This window comes from Nerophis ophidion, linkage group LG01, assembly GCF_033978795.1.
Source record: "Nerophis ophidion isolate RoL-2023_Sa linkage group LG01, RoL_Noph_v1.0, whole genome shotgun sequence".
Lineage (NCBI taxonomy): Eukaryota > Metazoa > Chordata > Actinopteri > Syngnathiformes > Syngnathidae > Nerophis > Nerophis ophidion.
Window position 1 is genome coordinate 77,461,733 of NC_084611.1, and position 23,241 is coordinate 77,484,973.

Sequence of the window (23,241 nt, forward strand, 5' to 3'; positions counted from 1 at the left end):
AAACGTTTGGGAACTCAGGAAACTAATTGTTGAAGCTTTGAAAGTGGAATTATTTACCATTCTTGCTTGATGTACAGCTTAAGTTGTTCAACAGTCCGGGGTCTCCGGTGTCGTATTTTACGCTTCTTAATGCGCCACACATTTTCGATGGGAGACATGTCTGTACTGCAGGCGGGCCAGGAAAGTACCCACACTCTTTTTTTTACGAAGCCACGCTGTTGTAACATGTGGCTTGGCATTGTTTTGCTGAAATAAGCAGGGGCGTCCATGATAATGTTGCTTGGATGACAACATATGTTGCTCCAAAACCTGTATGGACCATTCAGCATTAATGGTGCCTTCACAGATGTGTACGTTACCCATGCCTTGGGCACTAATGCACCCCCATACCATCACAGATGCTGGCTTTTGAACTTTGCGCCTATAACAATCCGGATGGTTATTTTCCTCTTTGTTCCGGAGGACACCACGTCCACAGTTTCCAAATATAATTTGAAATATGGAATCGTCAGACCACAGAACACTTTTCCACTTTGCATCAGTCCATCTTAGATTAGCTCGGGTCCAGCGAAGCCAGCGGTGTCATGGGTGTTGTTGATAAATGGCTTTCGCTTTGCATAGTAGAGTTTTAACTTTCACTTACAGATGTAGCGACCAACTGTAGTTACTGACAGTGGTCTTATGAAGTGTTCCTGAGCCCATGTGGTTATATCCTTTACACACTAATGTTGGTTTTTGATGCAGTACCGCCTGAGGGCTCAAAGGTTCGTAATATCATCGCTTACATGCAGTGAATTCACCAGATTCTCTGAATCTTGTGATGATTTTACGGACCGTAGATGGTGAAATCCCTAAATACCTTGCAATAGCTCGTTGAGAAATGTTGTTCTAAAACTGTTCGACAATTTGCTTACAAAGTGGTGACCCTCGCCCCATCCTTCTTTGTGAATTACTTAACATTTCATGGAAGCTGCTTTTATACCCAATCATGACACCCATCTGTTCCCAATTAGCCTGCACACCTGTGGGATGTTCCAAATAAGTGAGCATTCCTCAACTTTATCAGTATTTATTGTCACCTTTCCCAACTTCTTTGTCACATGTTGTTGGCATCAAATTCTAAAGTTTAAGATTTGCAAAAAAAAAAAAAAAGGTTTATCAGTTTTAACATCAAATATGTTGTCTTTGTAGCATATTCAACTGAATATGGGTTGAGAATGATTTGCAAATCATTGTATTCCGTTTATATTTACATCTAACACAGTTTCCCAACTCACATGGAAACGGGGTTTGTAGATTGCAGCAATATAAAGGCTATTGGATGGTGTTTCATTAAAAAACAATGGAATTGGAAAGGTTATACTTAGTCCATTGCCATGTTGTGGGAGATCTTCCAAAAAGCCTATCAGATTCCTGTCCAGTTTTTCATCACCACACTGTGATTGGTGTCCAAATGCGCCTACTATTTATGGAATCGGCACTTTTAGTCAGTTCAGGAATCAGCCCAATAAAGTGTGTGTGGGGGGTGGGGAAGGGGTTATCCTGCAAATACCGTGAGAGGAACATGTAACAAGATCGCGTACGCACAAAAACCTGCCGGACTCCCTCTCTCATGGCTAAGAAAGGAAGTACATCGAGAATGACGTCGACTTGGAAATGTGCGCGGCCACAGGGCAATTTCTTAAAGGGGAACATTATCATAATTTCAAAAGGGTTAAAAACAATAAAAATCAGTTCCCAGTGGCGTGTTGTATTTTTTGAAGTTGTACGGACATTTCTACAGGCTGTCAAACTCATGGAGAAAAATCTACTCCCAAGTGGGCCTGACTGGTAAAATCACGGCACGATAACTTAAAAATAAAGACAAGTTCAGATTGTTTTTGTTTGTTTGAAAATAGAACAAGGACATTCTGAAAATCATGGTGTTTGGTTTTATTTTACATGGTTAATAGTGTTTTATCTTTACACTGACACGATTGTATGTACGGCGGATACTGCCCTCCAAAATAGTTTCTCTCGTTTTGAGGAAATAACATTAGAGGAATTGTTACAACGTGTAAATGGAATAAAACAAACAACATGTTTACTTGACCCACTTCCTGGGAAACTGATCAAGGAGCTCTTTGTATTATTAGGTCCATCAGTGCTAAATATTATAAACGTATCACTTTCCTCGGGCACTGTTCCCCTAGCATTCAAAAAAGCGGTTATTCATCCTCTTCTTAAAAGACCTAACCTCGATCCATGGTAAACTACCGACCGGTGTCTCACCTTCCCTTTATTTCAAAAATCCTCGAAAAAATTGTTGCGGAGCAGTTAAATGAACACTTAGCGTCTAACAATTTATGTGAAACCTTTCAATCCAGTTTCAGGGCAAATCACTCCACGGAGACAGCCCTCGCAAAAATGACTAATGATCTATTGCTAACGATGGATTCTGATTTGTCATCTATGTTGCTGCTCCTCGATCTTAGGGCTGCTTTCAATATCGTCGATCATAATATTTTATTAGAACGTATCAAAACACGAATTGGTATGTCAGACTTAGCCCTCGGACTATGTTAAGGTAACGTGTGGAGTTCCCCAGGGTTCGGTCCTTGGCCCTGCACTCTTCAGCATCTACATGCTGCCGCTAGGTGACATCATACGCAAATACGGTGTTAGCTTTTACTGTTATGCTGATGACACCCAACTCTACATGCCCCTAAAGCTGACCAACACGCTGGATTGTAGTCAGCTGGAGGCGTGTCTTAATGAAATTAAACAATGGATGTCCGCCAACTTTTTCGCCAAAAAAACGGAAATGCTGATTATCGGTCCTGCTAGACACCGAACTCTATTTAATAATACAACTCTAACATTTGACAACCAAACAATTAAACAAGGCGACACGGTAAAGAATCTGGGTATTATCTTCGACCCAACTCTCTCCTTTGAGGCACACATTAAAAGCGTTACTAAAACGGCCTTCTTTCATCTCCGTAATATCGCTAAAATTCGCTCCATTCTGTCCACTAAAGACGCTGAGATCATTATCCATGCGTTTGTTACGTCTCGCCTCGACTACTGTAACGTATTATTTTCGGGTCTCCCCATGTCTAGCATTAAAAGATTACAGTTGGTACAAAATGCGGCTGCTAGACTTTTGACAAGAACAAGAAAGTTTGATCACATTACGCCTGTACTGGCTCACCTGCACTGGCTTTCTGTGCACTTAAGATGTGACTTTAAGGTTTTACTACTTACGTATAAAATACTACACGGTCTAGCTCCATCCTATCTTGCCGATTGTATTGTACCATATGTCCCGGCAAGAAATCTGCGTTCAAAGGACTCCGGCTTATTAGTGATTCCCAAAGCCCAAAAAAAAGTCTGCGGGCTGTAGAGCGTTTTCATTTCGGGCTCCAGTACTCTGGAATGCCCTCCCGGTAACAGTTCGAGATGCCACCTCAGTAGAAGCATATAAGTCTCACCTTAAAACTCATTTGTATACTCTAGCCTTTAAATAGACTCCCTTTTTAGACCAGTTGATCTGCCGTTTCTTTTCTATTTCTCCTATGTCCCACTCTCCCTTGTGGAGGGGGTCCGGTCCGATCCGGTGGCCATGTACTGCTCGCCTGTGTATCGGCTGGGGACATCTCTGCGCTGCTGATCCGCCTCCGCTTGGGATGTTTTCCTGCTGGCTCCGCTGTGAACGGGACTCTCGCTGCTGTGTTGGATCCGCTTTGGACTGGACTCTTGCGACTGTGTTGGATCCATTATGGATTGAACTTTCACATGTTAGACCCGCTCGACATCCATTGCTTTCCTCCTCTCCAAGGTTCTCATAGTCATCATTGTCACCGACGTCCCACTAGGTGTGAGTTTTCCTTGCCCTTATGTGGGCCTACCGAGGATGTTGTAGTGGTTTGTGCAGCCCTTTGAGACACTAGTGATTTAGGGCTATATAAGTAAACATTGATTGATTGATTGATTTGTAGTTATTTAGCCCTGCCATGAGGTGGCAACTTGTCCAGGATGTACCCCGCCTTCCGCCCGATTGTAGCTGAGATAGGCTCCAGCGTCCCCGCGAGCCCGACGGGAATAAGCGGTATAAAATGGATGGATGGATGTCATTATTTATAGAATAGAATAGAATAGAAAGTACTTTATTGATCCCTGGGGGAAATTCAGCATATATACTTTCTGATTAAATTATGTGATAATGTTCAGTCAACTCATTGGTGTTCATTTTCAATCTTTGAAGATAAAAAAATTATATCAAAATCAAATTACAACATGTTATTTATGTATTTTGCTCATTTTCCTCGACTGGTGCGCTAACATCATGTGGTTTATTTTTATTTTTTTACATACATAGCATCATCTAAAACAGTGGTCCCCAACCTTTTTGTAGCTGCGGACGAGTCAACGCTTGATAATATGTCCCGCGGCCCAGGACATTTTCATTTTTTATTTTTTTTATTTTATTTTTTTTCTTCGTCATGAAAAAGGGAGGTTTTTCTCATGAAAAGGGGATGTTTTTTTGGGTTGGTGCACTAATTGTAAGTGTATCTTGTGTTTTTTATGTTGATCTAATAAAAAAATAAAAAAAATAATAATAAAAAATTATTCTGCGGTACCAATCGACCCGGTAGTTGGGGACCACTGATCTAAAAGATACAAAGAATTGCTATTGCGACATCCAGTGGACACATTTAGAACAGCAGTTTCTTTCATTCAAAAATTTCGGCTCATTTTTATACTGAGCAAACTCTTCCTGCGGGCCGGTTAAAAACTGTTTGCGGGCCGTACGTTTGTCACCCCTGCTTTAGCGACACACGGAGGGGATGCTGGGTAACAGTTCACATTAAAAAAAAAGATGTGCCCATCAGCATAGTTGGACCTACGACCCACAAAGGCAGCTATTGTCTGGAAGCCGTTTATTTTATTTTTTTACATCGGAGCAGGTAAAAAACATCCATCCATCCATCCATCCATTTTCTACCGCTTATTCCCTTTCGGGGTCGCGGGGGGCGCTGGCGCCTATCTCAGCTACAATCGGGCGGAAGGCGGGGTACACCCTGGACAAGTTGCCACCTCATCGCAGGGCCAACACAGATAGACAGACAACATTCACACTCACATTCACACACTAGGGCCAATTTAGTGTTGCCAATCAACCTATCCCCAGGTGCATGTCTTTGGAAGTGGGAGGAAGTCGGAGTAAAAACCAGACAATATTTAATCAAAACAAAGGCACATTGACTATGACGATAACACAATTAACTGACGTGTTAGTTAACGCAAAAAATATTGACGGCTATGAACTCTAATCATATATCATTTTGTCTTGTCCAAGTTCGGAATATATCATGTTCCACATCGTGATATGTGGACACATAAAAGGAAGTGAAGAGGACACATTACTTTTTTGTTTTGTTTTGATGCCACCAGCAGGCAAATAATCGATCGTGACATCTACACAACTGTAAGTTAAATCTATTTGCTGCTTCTGGTGCTGTGCCAAAAAAACTGAATTCCTGCCAAAAATGGATTATCACTGCTGAGCGCGTACGCTTGCTAAAACTGCACAGCTTGGGCTTCGTCTGTCCACAGCTGATTACAAATTGTAAGGCAAATACTTATATTCCTGGTTATTGTTATATGTGTTTGAAATTATTCAAGCCTTTATTGTGTCCGGGAATGAAATAATTTACCATTTCTATGATATTAATGAGATTGTAAATGACTTTTGTTGATCCGATGTCAATGTGCTATGACCTCTTTGTTTAAAAGCTAACTGTTAATGTTATAATAAATATTAGTTTCTGGTTGTATTCATTAAATCAATGTATTCTTGGTTGCCAAAAAGCAATTTAACGTAAAATTCTGACATTGACACATCTCATCTGTGCATAAATTACTACATCACCCTTAAGAGTGTTACAAATATGATAATATCAATCAATCAATCAATCAATTTTTATTTATATAGCCCTAAATTACAAGTGTCTCAAAGGGCTGCACAAACCACAACGACATCCTCGGTAGAGCCCACATAAGGGCAAGGAAAAACTCACACACAGTGGAACGTCGGTGACAGTAACAATGATGACAATGAGAAACCTTGGAGAGGACCATATATGTGGGCAACCCCCCCGACCACCTTTTAACTTTTAAATGTTTAAATGAGCTTCAAATCTGTCGGTTTTATTTAAGCCAAACACAAATTATGCAATATTTTTCCTAAGAAAATATTCAAAGTGGAATGTTAGATGTGAAGTAATTAGTTTTCTTAAACAGGTCAATAATTCATAATATCATTGATTGTATTTAATTACTATTTTTTAAGCAATGACAGTTTAAAAAAAATCTATAATAAAGGAGATACTGTACTCTTTATGTGTGAAGTGCCCTTTAAAATGCCAAAACCTAACCCAAACAACGACTTATGGTTGTCGAAGTAATTGAAAGTAATACACTATATAGCCAAAAGTATTTGGCCACACATCTAAATGATGAGAATCACTTGGCCCGGTCTATAAAATCAAGCACTTAGGCATGGAGACTCTTTCTACAAACATTTGTGAAAGAATGGGCCGCTTTCAGTGATTTCCAGCGTGGAACTGTCATTGGTTGCCACCTGTGCAACAAATCTAGTTGTGAAATGTCCTCGCTCCTAAATTGTCCAAAGTCAACTTTAAAATAGTGCAAAGACTTTCTGCACAGTCAGTTGCTACAGAGCTCCAAACTTCATCTGATCTTCCAATTAGCCCACGTACAGTATGCAGAGAGCTTCATGGAATGGGTTTCCATGGCTGATCAGCTGCATCTAAGCCATACATCGCCAAGTCCAATGCAAAGCCTGGGATGCAGTGCTGTAAAGCACGTCGACACTGGACTCTAGAGCAGTGGAGACGCCTTCTCTGGAGTGATGAGTCACGCTTTTCCATCTGGCAATCGGATGGACCATCCTGGGTTTGGAGGTTGCCAGGAGAACGCTACATTTCGGACTGCAGTGTGCCGAGCGAGAAATTTGGTGGAGGAGGAATTATGGTGTGGGGTTGTTTTTCAGGATTTGGGCTTGGCCTCTTAGTTCCAGTGAAAAGAACTTTGAATGCACTAGAATACCAAAACAGTTTGGACAATTCCATGGGATGGCACTTCAAGTTCATATTTGAGTAAAGACAGGTGGCCAAAAACTTTTGGCAATATAGTGTATCTCAAGTATTTTACTAATTTATGCACAGATGAAATGTACCAATATGAAACTATTACCCTGAATCCATTATTTGCAAACGAGAATACCGTATTTCCTTGAATTGCAGCAGGGCATATAGTATGCGCCTGCCTTGAATTACTGCCGGGTCAAACTCGCTTCGCAAAATAATTAGCGCATGCTTAGTATTACCGCCTGGTCGAACTCGTGATGTCACGAGTGACACTTCCCCTGTCATCATTTTCAAAATAAAGGAGGCTGATTTCAATACCGGTAATTTAAAATCGCATGAAGGGAAGAAGATTAAGAGCTATTCAGTAGGATTTAAGGTCCAAGCTTACATCACACTCAAATGTTTACTGCATACCTTTGGTAAGTGCCGGAGTGAGAAGAGGTTTTAAAATAATTAGCGCATGCTTACTTTTACCGCATGCCTTTGGTAAGCGCAGGAGTGAGAAGAGGTTTTAAATGAATTAGCGCCCCGGCGGCAATTCAAGGAAATACGGTACATTAATTTCATGACTACATCTAAACACGTTATTAAACAACAGCTAATAGTGTATGTAGCTTTAAAAAAAAAGACGTTTTAGCACAACACTGGATCAATAGCAGTCATTTACAATCTCATTAATATCATAGATATGGCAAAGTCTTTTGGATATGATAAAAGCTTGAATAATTTCAAACACATATCGTTACAATAACCATGAATATAAAGTGTTTGTGTGACGTGTAGTAATCTGTTGTAGACAAACGAAGCTTTACAAAGGAGGCTCCCCTGGAAAAAAAGTACTGGAAGGATAAGATGAAAATATAATCATTTAGCACATGCACTGTGATCTATCAAGGCTGCTGTTTTGAGTCTATATTTAGTACGTCTCAAAAGGACGTGCAAACTGACATTTGCGCAGATATAGCTGTGAGAAAGGAGGCTCCGTCTTACGTATGATTGTCAACATATATGGACTGTCAGTAATAAAAAATATTCAACATGTCTTTTTAGCTAATGGATTACTTAAAGAGCAGATTAAAACAAAATCAATTGATGCATTTTGGTGCCTTTTTTAATGAAGTTTGTATTTTCATATAGGAAATGTATTAATATTTCTCCAATATGAAAATAACTTATTACAATATGCATTACAGGGCAAACTCAAAACTAGTGCCAGCTTCTTTTATGGGCACCTCAGCACAATAAAAAAAAAGGTGGGTTCCATTGTACAAACCCCGTTTCCATATGAGTTGGGAAAGTGTGTTAGATGTAAATATAAACGGAATACAATGATTGGCAAATCATTTTCAACCCATATTCAGTTGAATATGCTACAAAGACAACATATTTGATATTAAAACTGATAGACATTTTTTTTTTTTGCAAATAATCATTAACTTTAGAATTTGATGCCAGCAACACGTGACAAAGAAGTTGGGAAATGTGGCAATAAATACTGATAAAGTTGAGGAATGCTCATCAAACACTTATTTGGAATATCCCACAGAGGTGCCGGCTAATTGAGAACAGGTGGGTGCCATGATTGGGTATAAAAACAGTGGAATGCTAAGTAATTCCCAAACAAGGATGGGGCGAGGGTCACCACTTTGTAAGCAAATTGTCGAACACTTTTTGAACAACATTTCTCAATGAACTATTGCAATGAATTTAGGGATTTTACCATATACGGTCCGTAAAATCATCAAAAGGTTCAGAGAATCTGGAGAAATCACTGCACGTAAGCGATGATATTACGGACTTTTGATCCCTTAGGCCATGGGTGTCAAACTCTGGCCCGCGGGCCAAATATGGCCCGCCGTACAATTTCATTTGGCCCTTGAGGCAACATCATATTGACATTAGAGCTGGCCCGCCGGTACTATAAAGGCACTGCCTTTAGCGTTGTCTACAATATGTTGTCACGTCCGCTTTTACTCCATACAAACAGCGTGCCGGCCAAGTCACGTGATATATGTGACTTGTACACACACTTAAGTGAAAGCCATGCATACTTGCTCAACAGCCATACAGGTCAGACTGAGGGTGGCCGTATAAACAACTTTAACACAGTTACAAATATGCGCCACACTGTGAACCCACACCATACAAGAATGACTAACACATTTCGGGAGAACATCCACACCGTAACACAACATAAACACAACAGAACAAATACCCAGAACCCCTTGCAGCACTGACTACCACCAAAACTTGCCCCCCACCTCCAACCCCACCCATCTCATTATTGTTTTATTTTAAGATTTATTAGCCTGTGGAAAAATGTAATGTTGATATTTACCTCAGAAGGCTGCAAATAGAAAAGAGGCATTAAATGTTTTACTTAAATTGTATTTATTTGACCATTAATTTATTTTCCGTTTGTTTTTTGAATGTGGATTTTGCACTATTAAGTTGTATAATTATTGCTTGTTCCATATTCATTGTTCAAGCGAATCAGTGTAGCAAACTGAGCATTAATTAACAATTTATTCATGCCCTTTCTTTTGTTACTTCAAGGCTTGAATGTTTGATTTTATTTTCAAATGTATTATTAGCCTGTGGGCAAAATGTATTTTGATATTTACCTCAGAAGGCTGCAAATAGAAAAGAGGCACTACATTTTTATTAAAATTTTATTTGATATGCCATTGATATTTTTCAATTATTATTATTATTATTTGAAACTGGATTATAAAGTTATATAAGGCTTGCTTGTTCAATATTCAATGCAAAACTTGTTTGGGTCCCCATTAAAAGGTTCATTTGTTCAACCTTGGCTCGCGGCTTTGTTCAGTTTCAAATTTTGGCCCACTCTGTATTTGAGTTTGACACCCCTGCCTTAGGCGGTGCTGCATCAAAAACCGACATCAGTGTGTAAAGGATATCATCACATGCGCTCAGGAACACTTCATAAAACCACTGTCAGTAACGACAGCTGGTCGCTACACCTGTAAGTGCAAGTTAAAACTCTACTCTGCAAAGCAAAGCCCATTTATCAACAACACCCAGAAACGCCGCCGGCTTCGCTGGGCCTGAGCTCATCTAAGATGGACTGATGCAAAGTGGAAAAGTGTTCTGTGGTCTGACAAGTCCACATTTCAAATGATATTTGGAAACTGTGGACGTGGTGTCCTCTGGAACAAAGAGGAACTTAACCATCCGGATTGTTAGAGGCGCAAAGTTCAAAAGCCAGCATCTGTGATGGTATGGGGGTGTATTAGTGCCCAAGGCATGGGTAAATTACACATCTGTGAAGGCACCATTAATGCTGAAAGGTCCATACAGGTTTTGGAGCAACATATGTTGTCATCCAAGCAACGTTATCATGGATACCCTGTTTATTTCAGCAAGACAATGCCAAGTCAGGTGTTACAACAGCGTGGCTTCGTAAAAAAAGAGTGCGGGTACTTTCCTGCAGTCCAGACCTGTCTCCCATCGAAAATGTATGGCGCATTATGAAGCGTAAAATACGACAGCGGAGACCCCGGACTGTTGAACGACTGAAGCTCTACAAAAACAAGAATAGGAAATAATTCCACTTTCAAAGCTTCAACAATTAGTTTCCTCAGTTCCCAAACGTTTATTGAGTGATGTTTAAAGAAAAGGTGATGTAACACAGTGGTGAACATGCCCTTTGTCACGTGTTGCAGCCATGAAATTCAAAGGTAATTATTATTTGCAAAATTAAAAAAGTTTATGAGTTTGAACATCAAATATCTTGTCTTTGTAGTGCATTCAACTGAATAAGGGTTGAAAAATATTTGCAAATCATTGTATTCCGTTTACATTTATATCTAACACAATTTCCCAACGCATATGGAAACAGGGTTCTGAGATTCACTGCAGGACTGCGCCTAAAATGCCCATAAAAAGTGATATATATTTGTCCGCTGCATGTTTCAAAATGCCACTGATAGGAGGAGCATGATAACATGCATGTGCAATTATATAGTGTCCTTATAGTGACAGCAAGTACTACATGCAGTCATTTGTACACACAGTCTTGGTAAATCACACAACCACTAATAGTACACAGTATTTTATAGTTTGCAAACACACTGTTTAGCGCTAAGGAGTTTCGCCCAATGATGAATTTGTTGATGAAAAGCTGTGTTCCAATATACTTTTCCCATATTGTAGTGTGTTCATCGGTTGCTGACCCATCTGCCTTGCCTTACTCTCACCTACTAGCTATTCAGCAAATGCATCTGACATGCCCTGAAGGGTGCTGGTGCACATGGACACACATCTGCTTGCTAAACACAACAGGTAAAGGGCCAGGAAGATACAGAGAGATGTATTTGTAAACGTCCCCTTTCACCAAAATGGACTGTTTGTCTGACGTTCTAACAGTAATATGTGAGCCTCGACCAGTGACGTGCAAGGCAGGTGCGGCACATTGGAGTTTATTTATTCATTTATTTCACGTCAGGCTGCTCAATAGGATAACAAGAAAAATAAGACAATTTATAAAGATTTCATAAAATGTTTTTATCAAATAGCCACATTTATTTACTTCTAAAAAAAAAACAAAAGAACACTTGGGGTACTTTTTTTGTATGTTAACTTAACCTGCCTATCTTGACTGCACGTCCCTGATTACCGTGGGTCGGGCGGGTGACATGACGAAAAAATAGATTTTAATTCGATTCGGGCGGGTGGCGGTTGAACCATTCGGAAATATTTGATATACATGGTTCAGGGATCGGTATCCTTTACCATTCGAAGAGCCATTTAGGATTAGTGTCGCAAAGCGAAGAAGACAATAGGAGAACCAAACATTCTGTAGAATGACAGCCGGCAGTCACCCAGTTAATAAGAATTAGGGCGTGCCAAGAAGCCATTGGCTTTGTCGCCTTCTACAACATGTACGATCTGCTTGTCAGTCCAGCAACATGTGTGTGACTTCCGCAGACACACGCACACGACTGCAAGGCATACTGGGTGACATAGAGTACACTAATGGTTGTGATATAAACAATTTTAACACTCTTAGTAATGTGCGCCACGCTTTGAAGCCACACCAAACAAGAATGAAAAACACATTTCGGGAGAACATCCTCCCAGTAACACAACATAAACGCAACACAACAAATACCCAGAATCCTTTGCATCCATGACACTTCCTGACTATTTTATACACCCCTCTAGCAGGGGGATGGGTCAAAAGGCACAGGGTAATTTCACCACACCTAGTGTGTGTGTGTGAGACTATCAGTGGTACTTTAACATCTTTTTTTTTCTTTCTCAAAACTCGACAGTGCGCCTTATAACCCGGTGCGCTTAATGTAGGGAATAATTCTGGTTTTGTTTACCGACCTCGAAGCAGTTTGGTGTAGTGATAAAAGTGACCAGTAGGTGGCAGTAAAACATAAGAGGTACGTGTAGACTGCAATATGACTTAAGTAAACAATACCAACATTTTATATGTCCCATTGAAAATATAGAACATTACACACGGCGCTCAAAAACATAGTGTTTTAGTACGACTTTGGTAAGCTATGAAGCCGCACCGCTTGATGGATTGTACTGTGCTTCAACATGCAATTATTATTATGGTGTGTGAATGAGGTAAGACATTATCTGGCGTTTTGTTTTGCAATATTATACAAAAGCAACTTTTCTTACTTTAGCAGATACCCGCTGATCTGTATTTGGGATCTGCTTGAATCTTGAAAAATTGTGCGAGTCCGCTTTTGTAGTCCGTGCACACGTCGTAGTTGATAAGCTTCTTCTTTTTCTCTATCTTCTTATGTGGGATTCATCCTCCGCTTTTTCCATTTCTAATATAAAGTAGTGTAAAGTTCTGACTTATATCTGTCGTAAACTCGTCATGAAAGCGCTAAAACAAACCGGTGTAGTGAATTTACATTATTCACCTAAGGGACTTTAGTTATTAGAGAGTTTCGTTGGACATTTTTTCAGGGTACACATTTCCGGCGCTGTTTCCCGATGAAGAGATGCTGCTCCGTTATTGATTTAAGTAAAGTCATTAAAACAGTTATCTCCATCTTTTGACACTTCTTCCACTCCTGTCCTTGCACGCTACACCGCTACAACAAAGATGACGGGGAGAAGACGCTGCCGAAGGTGAGCCACGTAAATAAGATCACCCACAAAACGGCGCATCCGGAAGCGACTGTCAGATAGGTGCTTGAAGATGATCTGTAAAACGTAATCTATGCAACATTTTGACCAAAGAACCACCATGACATGCTATGTCGACCAGAGGTCCCCAACCAGCGATCCAGGGACTGCTACCGGTCTGTGACACATTTGCTACCGGCCCACAGACAAACATTAAATCATTTATAAACGACTGCATTTTCTCCGACGTAACTTTCGCCTGTCCCACTGGACCAGGGGTGTCAAACTCAAATACAGAGTGGGCCAAAATTTTAAACGGAACAAAGCCGCGGGCCAAGGTTGAACAAATTAACCTTTAACAAGTTTTGCAATAAATATTGAACAAGCAAGGCTTTTATAACTTAGTGACATGCAAAATCCAGTTTCAAATCATAATAATAATAATTAAAAAAAATATTAATGGCATATATCAATCAATCAATCAATGTTTACTTATATAGCCCTAAATCACTAGTGTCTCAAAGGGCTGCATAAAATAAAATTTAAATAAAAATTGTATGCCTTTTTTTCTATTTGCAATCTTCTGAGGTAAATATCAAAATTTTTTCCACAGGCTAATAATAAATTTGAAAATAAAATAACAATAATGACTGAACCAAACATTCAAGCCTTGAAGTAGCAAGAGAAAATGCATGAATAAAACGTTAATTATTGGTCAGTTTGCTGGAAGTTTCCCAGAAGAGTTAGTGCTGCAAGGGGGTTCCGGGTATATTTGTTCTGTTGTGTTACGGTGCGGATGTTCACCCAAAATGTGTTTGTCATTCTTGTTTGGTGTGGGTTCACAGTGTGGCACATATTTGTAACAGTGCTAAAGTTGTTAATACGGCCACCCTCAGCGTGGCCTGTATGGCTGTTGACCAAGTATGACTTGCATTCACTTGTGCGTGTGTGTGTAAAAGCCACAAATATTATGTGACACGCTGTTAGTATGGAGGAAAAGCGGACGTGACGACAGGTTGTAGAGAACGCTAAAGGCAGTGCCTTAAATGCACGCCCCCAATATAGTTGTCCAGGTGGAAATCGGTAGAAATTCGGGAGAATGGTTGTCCCGGGAGATTTTCGGAAGGGGCACTAAACTTCGGGAATCTACCGGGAAAATTAGGAGGGTTGGCAAGTATGAATGCGGTGTTACAGCGGCACCGATGCTCTAATGCTAAATTGATATTGCCTCAAGGGCCAAATTAAATTACACGGCGGGCCAGATTTGGCCCGCGGGCCAGAGTTTGACACCCATGCACTAGACACACCAATAATCTTGTATATACAGTAGAAGTACAAAAAAAAAACATTTGTTACCGTTTGTTCTAACTTTGTGACACGATACAATGCACATTAATGCACATATAAAATCTAAATGTGATAAATTATAGCCAAAGGCTGATTTCCATCTGGATATTATTGCAAAGAAACAAGTCAAGTGCTTCCACTAATTCAGCTTTATAGTGAGTTGTATTTTTCATGCAATCGAAAAAAGTCCATTCATCAGCAGTGCGCTTTATAATCCGGTGTGCCCCATGGACCGGAAAATACGGTAATTTAGTGCATGGATACGTACTCCGTGACACACTGGCCGGCATGTTGAGAAAACAAAAGCCTAACTATAGTTGTGTTACTGTTCCTCAAGCGTTATTAGAGGGAGATCTACAACAAGTTTGCAGGACAAGTTGAAGCATTTCACTCACTGCTGCTTGTGGCTGAGCTCGGCCTCCTTGTTCACCAGGTCTTGTTTTAGGTTGGCGAGCATTTCCACGGAGACGTCCACCTGCCGAGAGAGTTCCAAGGCCTTGTCCTCCAGGTCTTGTTTCTCCTGGCTCAGCCGGTCGCTCTCCTGCTTGGCGCGTTCCAGCTCAGAGCTCTTCCTCTCCAGCTCGGCCTGAAGACGGCCTACACGAGCCGCTATTTTCTGCTCCACCTACGAAATGAGTTTAAGCGGCGTTGTTAAATGAAATCAGTTTAATCGGCCTTCTCATGACACGATTTACCTGCACAATGATAAATGAACTACTTGCGAAGAATGCTGTCAAATGTACTAAAGATGAATCACTTCTCCGAGCAATTAGGTCAAAATGGAGTGCACTACTTAGCTGCAACCAGCAGAGGTGCTGTTGAGTCAGTCTCAACTAGCTGTCATGATCCACGACTTGGATCATGGCATATTATGGTTTTGGTTCTGTTTGGTATCTCGTTTTGTTATTTGACGTCCTTAGTTCCCGGTGGCACTTCCTCTTTTGTTTCTGTTGTCTTAGCAACGCATTTGTGTCACGCCTTTGATTAGTTATCTCCCTATATAAGCATGCCTTCATTTGCCATTCGTCCTCGGACTCTTATTTGCTTCTATGCAACAGATGACGTCGCTCTTCCTGCATTGTGGTAACCTACTTTTGATACTCGATTAGCTTCCATGCTATTTTGTTTGTTTGTACCTAGTTCACATGCTAGCGCTTTCTGTTCTTTCTAGCTCTCATGCTCGTTCAGTTTGTTTTGTTCTATAGTGCCTTTGTGCCAGTGCCTTTGTTCTCAGTGTGTTTTATAGTATAAATAAATCATTTCCTACCTTTACGCTGTGTTCCATCTCCGCTGCACCCATCGAGAGAACGCAATCCTCACCACGATGCCAGCCAAGCTTCACACTAGCTTGCTGTCTAAAGAGGACTACTATATCGCGTAACCCTTTTGTGAATTGTTAATTTTCCCAATGAAGGATCAATGAAATGTAGTGAAATTAGGGCTGGGCGATATACCCAATATATCGCGGGTTTGTCTCTGTGCGATATAGAAAATAACTATATCGTGATATTCGAGTATACGTTCTCACGCACCAGGTCTCTCCTCACAGACAAGCGCACCTTCTTACATATGTCACATACTGTCGCGTCATACGCCCTCGCAGGAAAGGTAGCAGCATGCGTAACATTAGCTGTGATGCTAGCGGAGTGCTGCGAGTGGTAATGCGAGAGAAAGAAGATGCCAAATGAAGGAAGAATTAATTCCTAAGAAAAACAGCACGGGATCCATCGTCTGGCAGTGGTTTGGCTTCAAACGGGACTATGTCGAACAAGTATGCGGCAAAAGCGTTGTTCCAAAAAGTAGCACCGACTGCTAACGTGTAGCATCATTTGCAAAGTCCCCCGCTAGAGAATGACGTGTGCTTGAAACGGCATGTCAACATCTCCGTTCGGTGCCATACCCCAAAATACCGAAGCAACCATTTCCAAATCGAATGAAAAAAAATAGTCAACAACAGAATTTAATAACGTCCGTAGTAACCTACCACATAGCAAAGGACATATACTATTTGATTTCCTGTTATGCAGCTCATTTTGATTTGACAGGTATTGAAATATCTTGTGTGACATCATGCACAAAAGTGCACTTTATTTGTTTTAAACTATTGTCGTTGCGTTCTGTACAAAAAGTGCACTTTAATTTAGTGTTGTTTTGATACGTCATCTTAGTGACATCATGCACAAAAGTGCACTAATAGCTTGTTTTAAAATGTCTCTGACAATCTTGCACTTTCTGTTTTGAAATGACATGAATGTTTGTGCCACTGCTTAATAACTGTTTAATAAATACAGTTTTGGTCAATTGACTTAGTTGTGGTTTCCCTCTCTGCATGAAAGTTTAAAATGAGCATATATTAATGGAGTATGAACAATAATGTTTTAATGTAGACACATGGAATCATCATACTGCTGTGATTATATGTATCGAGTGTTCATTCGAGGCTAAGGCAAAATATTGAGATATATATCGTGTATCATGATATGGATTAAAAATATTGAGCTATTAATAAAAGGCCTTATCGCCCAGCCCTAAGTGAAATATCCATCTGCAGTCTGCATGCCTTTTCCAATAACTGGATTCGCAATAAAAATTAGGTTTGTCTATAATAGGCTGACCATATTCTGAAATCCCAAAAAGAGGACACACACATGCATCTGAGGATGTATCTTACAATCATTTAAATAAAGCCTCTTTTCTCCTCTGTTGACAGCAGTGTTGGCGCTAGGAATTTTCCAAATGGGGTCCCATCGACCCCATCAAGTCATAAAAATGGGGTCCCACAGTAAATTTATGGGGTACCACCTTTTTGTAAGAGTTTTGAAAACAAATGATAAACGTATGCATTGTCCTGTTATATCTCACATTTTATGTTGTGTTTTGGAAAAAGGTTGTCATACATGTTAATTCATTTAAAAAAAATTATATTAAAAAAATACATTTCTACGCATATGTAAACGTATTCAGTTACAAACATTCATTCAGTTTCTTCTTTCCTTCATGGATCTAAAATTTACCGCTGCTGGTAGTTTGTTCTATGTTTTTATTTAATAAGTTGAAGGTGTATTTATTTCAGTATGAAAGTATAAAAACTGAAAAAATAGTTTTGCTTCGGTCATGAAATGATGATAATGGTGTGCCAGGGCAGACATGCATTTTATATTTACCGCTTAAATCTCTGGAGTCTTCCTCAACTTCAGATTTATTCCTCATTTCAAAATGTTTTAGTTTTTTTATGTTGTTTTTTTGTTTGTTTGTTTTCCGCCCTTTTTTGTCAAACAAAACAGTTTTTTTTTTTTAATGGCAAACACACAAAATATGCAAAATCTTCCACCAAAAGTATTTTTCAATGTGGAATATTTGATGTGACGTAATAGAGGTTGAGTTGGGGGTGTGGGGTAGGGTGTAGCGTGTAACTGTAAGAGTGTTAAAGTTGTTTATACGGCCACCCTCAGTGTGACCTGTATGGCTGTTGACCAAGAATGCCTTAACACTCAATTAACTACCTCTGTCTCTCGCTCTTTTATCTCGGCCCCTCCCTCACGAATGTTGCTGCGTGCGCACACCTTCACAATTTGTTTTGATTTTAACTCCTCTTAACCCTGTAGGTACATTGAAAATACACGCAACCTTGACACAAAACGCCGGACATTTGAGGCATTTAAGAAACCCCGCCCGGACACCCCGGACAGACCCGCAAAAGAGGACATGTCCGGGGAAAAGAGGTATAGGTCCCTTATGTAGCTGAGAATGCCACTTAGTACCCTATTATAGTGAGAATCAAAAATATCACTTGATTCCATTCAGTTAACGACCAAACTCAATGTCGTTCAACTTTTTTGGCATTTTTATTTACAGTATTCCCTTAGCTTTGTCTATCGCTCTGCTTTAACGGCTTCTATCTAGCTAGCTAGAGTTATCCGCCAAGATTGCTAGTGATTCGCATTGCTAACTACCGATCCAGAGTTAGCCAACTTGCGAGCTCATCAGTTATTCACCCTACAAGCAAACTAGCCAGAGTTATCCATCCTCCTAGCTCGCTAACTAGAGTTATCCGCCTTGCTAGCTAGCGTTGTTTGCCTACCTTCTGGCCTTGACTTCAAATCCCGTTGTACTGCGTTTTGTTTTTTGGAAAAAGAAGCAAAAGGTTTAGCTCGGCCACATAGTTCATTTTTGTCCGAGGCAGCTCCAAGTGGCTACTAATTGTGTCAGTCGGTCTTATCAACCGGATGTTCCTTACTTATTTTTCAGGGAGATGCTAACCCTTCTTGGTTCAAGTGATACAATTGCAACAATGAACTTATTTACCTCTTCAGACAGCTTCTCCATCCTTTCATCCAGCTCAAGACGTTCAAACGCCCGTGCCTTCAACCTGGCTAGGCCTTCTTCATAGGCCGCTTCCACTGCGCTGGCGGCAACGTTAGCTGCTACGGCTACAGCTGTACTAGGGTTCCCGTAAGGACTGGGGTCTGTGGATGTCATGGCAGTCTTCATCAAAATCTCCCCCAAAGGAAACTGCACATTGGGGATGTACCGCGTGGACGTGTTGGAGCTAACTGGCGTCAAACTCAGGTCATCCACACAAGGAAGCTCGCGACAAGGAAAGTGCCGCTCTTTTAAAGCGGACGGCTGCAAAGGCTCAAAGGGGTCGTTATTATTGGGAGAGGGTAGCAGCGCGCTCTCCGACACTAAGGGCAGTAGTGCGGCGGCGTCACAAACACTGTTGGATTTGGAGAGAACGTACAGGGTCTCGTACGTGTGGTTGTACTCCAGATGGGCACGCAAGGACGACAGGCTTCGGAAGCGCTTGTGCTCCCCACAGCGAGGACAACGGTATGGAAGGTCCAGAGAGGCCATTCCGCGCAGTAACTGCCGGAGGGAGAGGGGGGCGCTCACGCGACCGGACGGTGGCGCCGGTAGGGTACGAAGTTCAAGTACCCATCAGGTCTCCTCATGGTTGCAGTTCCGGTTGCCAAGCAGGACGAAGTCAGATCTTGTGTACGATGGTGGAGGCGACTTTCACTCGGTCCTTCATTTGTTACACCACTGCCTGAAACAGAAACGAAAATAATCACATAATAAATATTGGTTATCATCCAGTTTCTTTTGAGGAGTAGAACTCTAAGCAGACAATCTGAGTAGGGGTTATTATTATGGGGACGGCATGGCGAAGTTGGTAGAGTGGCTGTGCCAGCAACCTGAGGGTTACTGGTTCAATCCCCACCTTCTACCATCCTAGTCATGTCCGTTGTGTCCTTGGGCAAGACACTTCACACTTGCTCCTGATGGGACCTGGTGAGCGCCTTGCATGGCAGCTCCCACCGTCAGTGTGTGAATGGGCGAATGTGGAAATACTGTCAAAGCGCTTTGGGCTCCTGAAAAAGGGGTAGAATAGCGCTATACAAGTACAACCCATTTACCATTTGATCTGTAAATTAATAGGTCAAGAAATATGAAACCTGTGTTTTACTGACCCATCCTCAGATTTGTCAATTATGTGATGACCGGGTCGCTTGGTGATGCAGGGTTCTTTCTCCCAGGATGCAAACGGACTTCGAACACATGGGAACAAAGAAAAACGTGCTCAAAGCACGGAAGACATAACTCTAACAGGGCTAGCTGAAAGCTAGCAGGTACAGAGCAGGAATCAAACCTGTCGTCGACTGTTGCATAAAGCAAACAAGGAAGCCAAACCGAGTGAGGCCAGGGCATAGACTAAATAGCCCTCTGATTAGTGCTCAGGCAACAGGTGAGTGTCCCAAACACTAACCAGCGGGAGGTGAGGGCAATCTGCCGTCATGTCAACTGAAACAAACAAACTCAAGAGATTCTGAAAACACAAGTGACACGAAAACGTAAACAGACTATCATCCGGGCAGCGTATCTGAACAAATTACTCAATGGACAACAAGCACATGCAACAGGAAATGGATGCATTGTTGAGCGCGTCTGTAAGTTTTCCTCACCTTAAAGTGGTAAATGGGTTATACTTGTAGAGCGCTTTTCTACCTTCAAGGTACGCAAAGCGCTCTGACATTATTTCCACATTCACCCATTCACACACACATTCACAAACTGATGGCAGGAGCTGCCATGCAAGGCCCTAACCACGACCCATCAGGAGCAAGGGTGAAATGTCTTGCTCAAGGACATAACGGACGTGACTAAGTTGGTAGAAGCTGAGGATCGAACCAGGAACCCTCAGGTTGCTGGCACGGCCACTCTCCCAACAGCGCCACGCCGTCCCCAACAGTGTTCTCTCGTCAAAATATCGTCCCTGCAGTCAAACACTGATTAGCATGCCGAGCAAGTGTCAAAGCACTCAAGGTTGTTCTTTATAGAACTAGCAGTCGGGTCTTTCTCCTTGTTGTTTATCCTACAGCATGAATTGACAATGATAATGGATCGCTTCAAAAAAATCCACCTTGTTGAAAAAAAGTTTTTTCCACATAAAAGTGCAGCAAAATGTGGATTCTGCAATCAACGGCTTGCATTCAGAAAGAACAAGAAAGGAGATCGCAGGGTTCAGATTTAACCACGGCAACCGCGGCAGACCAACATCGACATTTGCCGTAATGCCCCAAAAGATTTACCAGCATCAACGGAAAGAACATGCCTTGACCGCCCTTGACTTTTGGCTTGTTAATGGACTAAGGATGTAACGCTAAACGGTATAATGATAATTTAGGATAAAATTCCAGAATGCTAGTGATACCGTCGAATATTTTAATTACCGAAAAAAACTATTTATTAATGCATTTTAGGCAACATAAAGTCAGGTGCATGTGCACTAGCGTAGTTTGGCTTGATAATCATGGCGGACTAACTACACAGACTTTGCTCCGGAGATTTACCCTCAAAGTAAACGGAGCCAAGCGCTTGGTTAAACGTCATATATACATATATATACACATAGATGCACACACACACATACATATGCACACACATACACACGCATATATATATATATATATATATATATATATACACATATATATATATATATATATACATACACACATATATATATACACATATATACATACATATATATATATATATATATATATATATATATATATATATATATATATATATATATATATATATATATATATACATACTGTATATATTTTAAGGGTGTGGGGAAAAATCGATTCGAATACGAATCGAATCAAATACGTAGTGCGATTCAGAATCGATTCTCTTTTTTTTTTTTTTTGATCAATCCAACAAACCACTACACAGCAATACCATAACAATGCAATCCAATTCTAAAACCAAACCTGACCCAGCAACACTCAGAACTGCAATAAACAGAGCAATTGAGAGGAGACACAAACACGACACAGAACAAACCAAATGTAGTGAAACAAAAATAATTATCAACAACAGTATCAATATTAGTTATAATTTCAGCATAGCAGTGATTAAAAATCCCTCATTGACATTATCATTAGACATTTATAAAAAAATTGAAAAAAACAATAGTGGCTTACACTTGCATCACATCTCATAAGCTTGACAACACACTGTGTCCAATGTTTTCACAAAGATAAAACAAGTCATATTTTTGGTTCGTTTAATAGTTAAAACAAATTTACATTATTGAAATCAGTTGATAAAATAATTGTCCTTTACAGTTATAAAAGCTTTTTAAAAAAAAATCTACTACTCCGCTTGCATGTCAGCAAACTGGGGTAGATCCTGCTGAAATCCTATGTATTGAATGAATACAGAATTGTTTTAAATCGGCAAAATATCGTTTTTGAATCGAAAATCGAATCGAAAAAATCGTTATATTATCGAATCGTGACCCCAAGAATCGATATTGAATCGAATTGTGGGACACCCAAAGATTCACAGCCCTAATATATATATATATATATATATATATATATATATATATATATATATATATATATATATATATGCATGCTTTGGAGCCCCTGCCTCGAAAGAAAATAACGTTTGCCTTGGTGCCTTAAAATATGAGCCCTCCTTTAAGGCAACACTTGCCTTGACATTAAAACATTAAAATTCGAGTCCTGAAATCGCAATAGATGGCAACAACATCCGATGGGCAACGCGATGAAAATCGTGCATAATGCCTTCTCGTCCTAAATTGAGCATACCTTCACATACATGAAGACAATCCTGCAATTAGAGCTCATCCTTTTAAACTTCTGAGCATTCAGCTGGCCCATGTGACTCTGCACACTTTGTTGGCTTGTGAGAATCAGGGCACCTTATTTTAAAAATACTTCAGTTGGCCTACTCTTGCTGCGGCAGTACCTCAGCACTAAAATTAAACACGGCTGGCTCTCATTACGTTGTGTATTTTTGAAGGTCTGAAAAAAGATGCTACTTGTTCAACAATAACAATAACACTGCAGCACTCTTTATAGTCCAAGTTTTGCAAAGACACCAGCGTTTGGGCAGCAACACCAAGATACGAGGCGTACACATCTGTGCACAATCGGAACGTAACAATATAAATATAACAAGGAGTGTTTTTTCTTCAATTTTAAAGATGCTTAACTTCCGGTTTATGGGACGTCATGCAAGCTCACTCCCTGTTATAAACACTTCGATGTCATATTCCTTTGCGTATATA

At 40.5% G+C, this 23,241-nt stretch overlaps 1 protein-coding gene across 1 annotated transcript in view; it reads right to left on the minus strand.

The window, feature by feature from the left end:
- fbxo41 (F-box protein 41) overlaps window positions 1-23,241 on the minus strand; it is a 143,296-nt gene that overhangs the window by 93,489 nt on the left and 26,566 nt on the right. Inside the window, exons 2-3 of the mRNA XM_061912165.1 lie at window positions 18,933-19,674; window positions 15,023-15,252 (exon numbers count right to left, since the gene is read on the minus strand). Of these exons, the coding sequence (XP_061768149.1) occupies window positions 15,023-15,252; window positions 18,933-19,481 (779 nt within the window). The 5' untranslated portion in view covers window positions 19,482-19,674. The remainder of the gene's footprint in view (window positions 1-15,022; window positions 15,253-18,932; window positions 19,675-23,241) is intronic.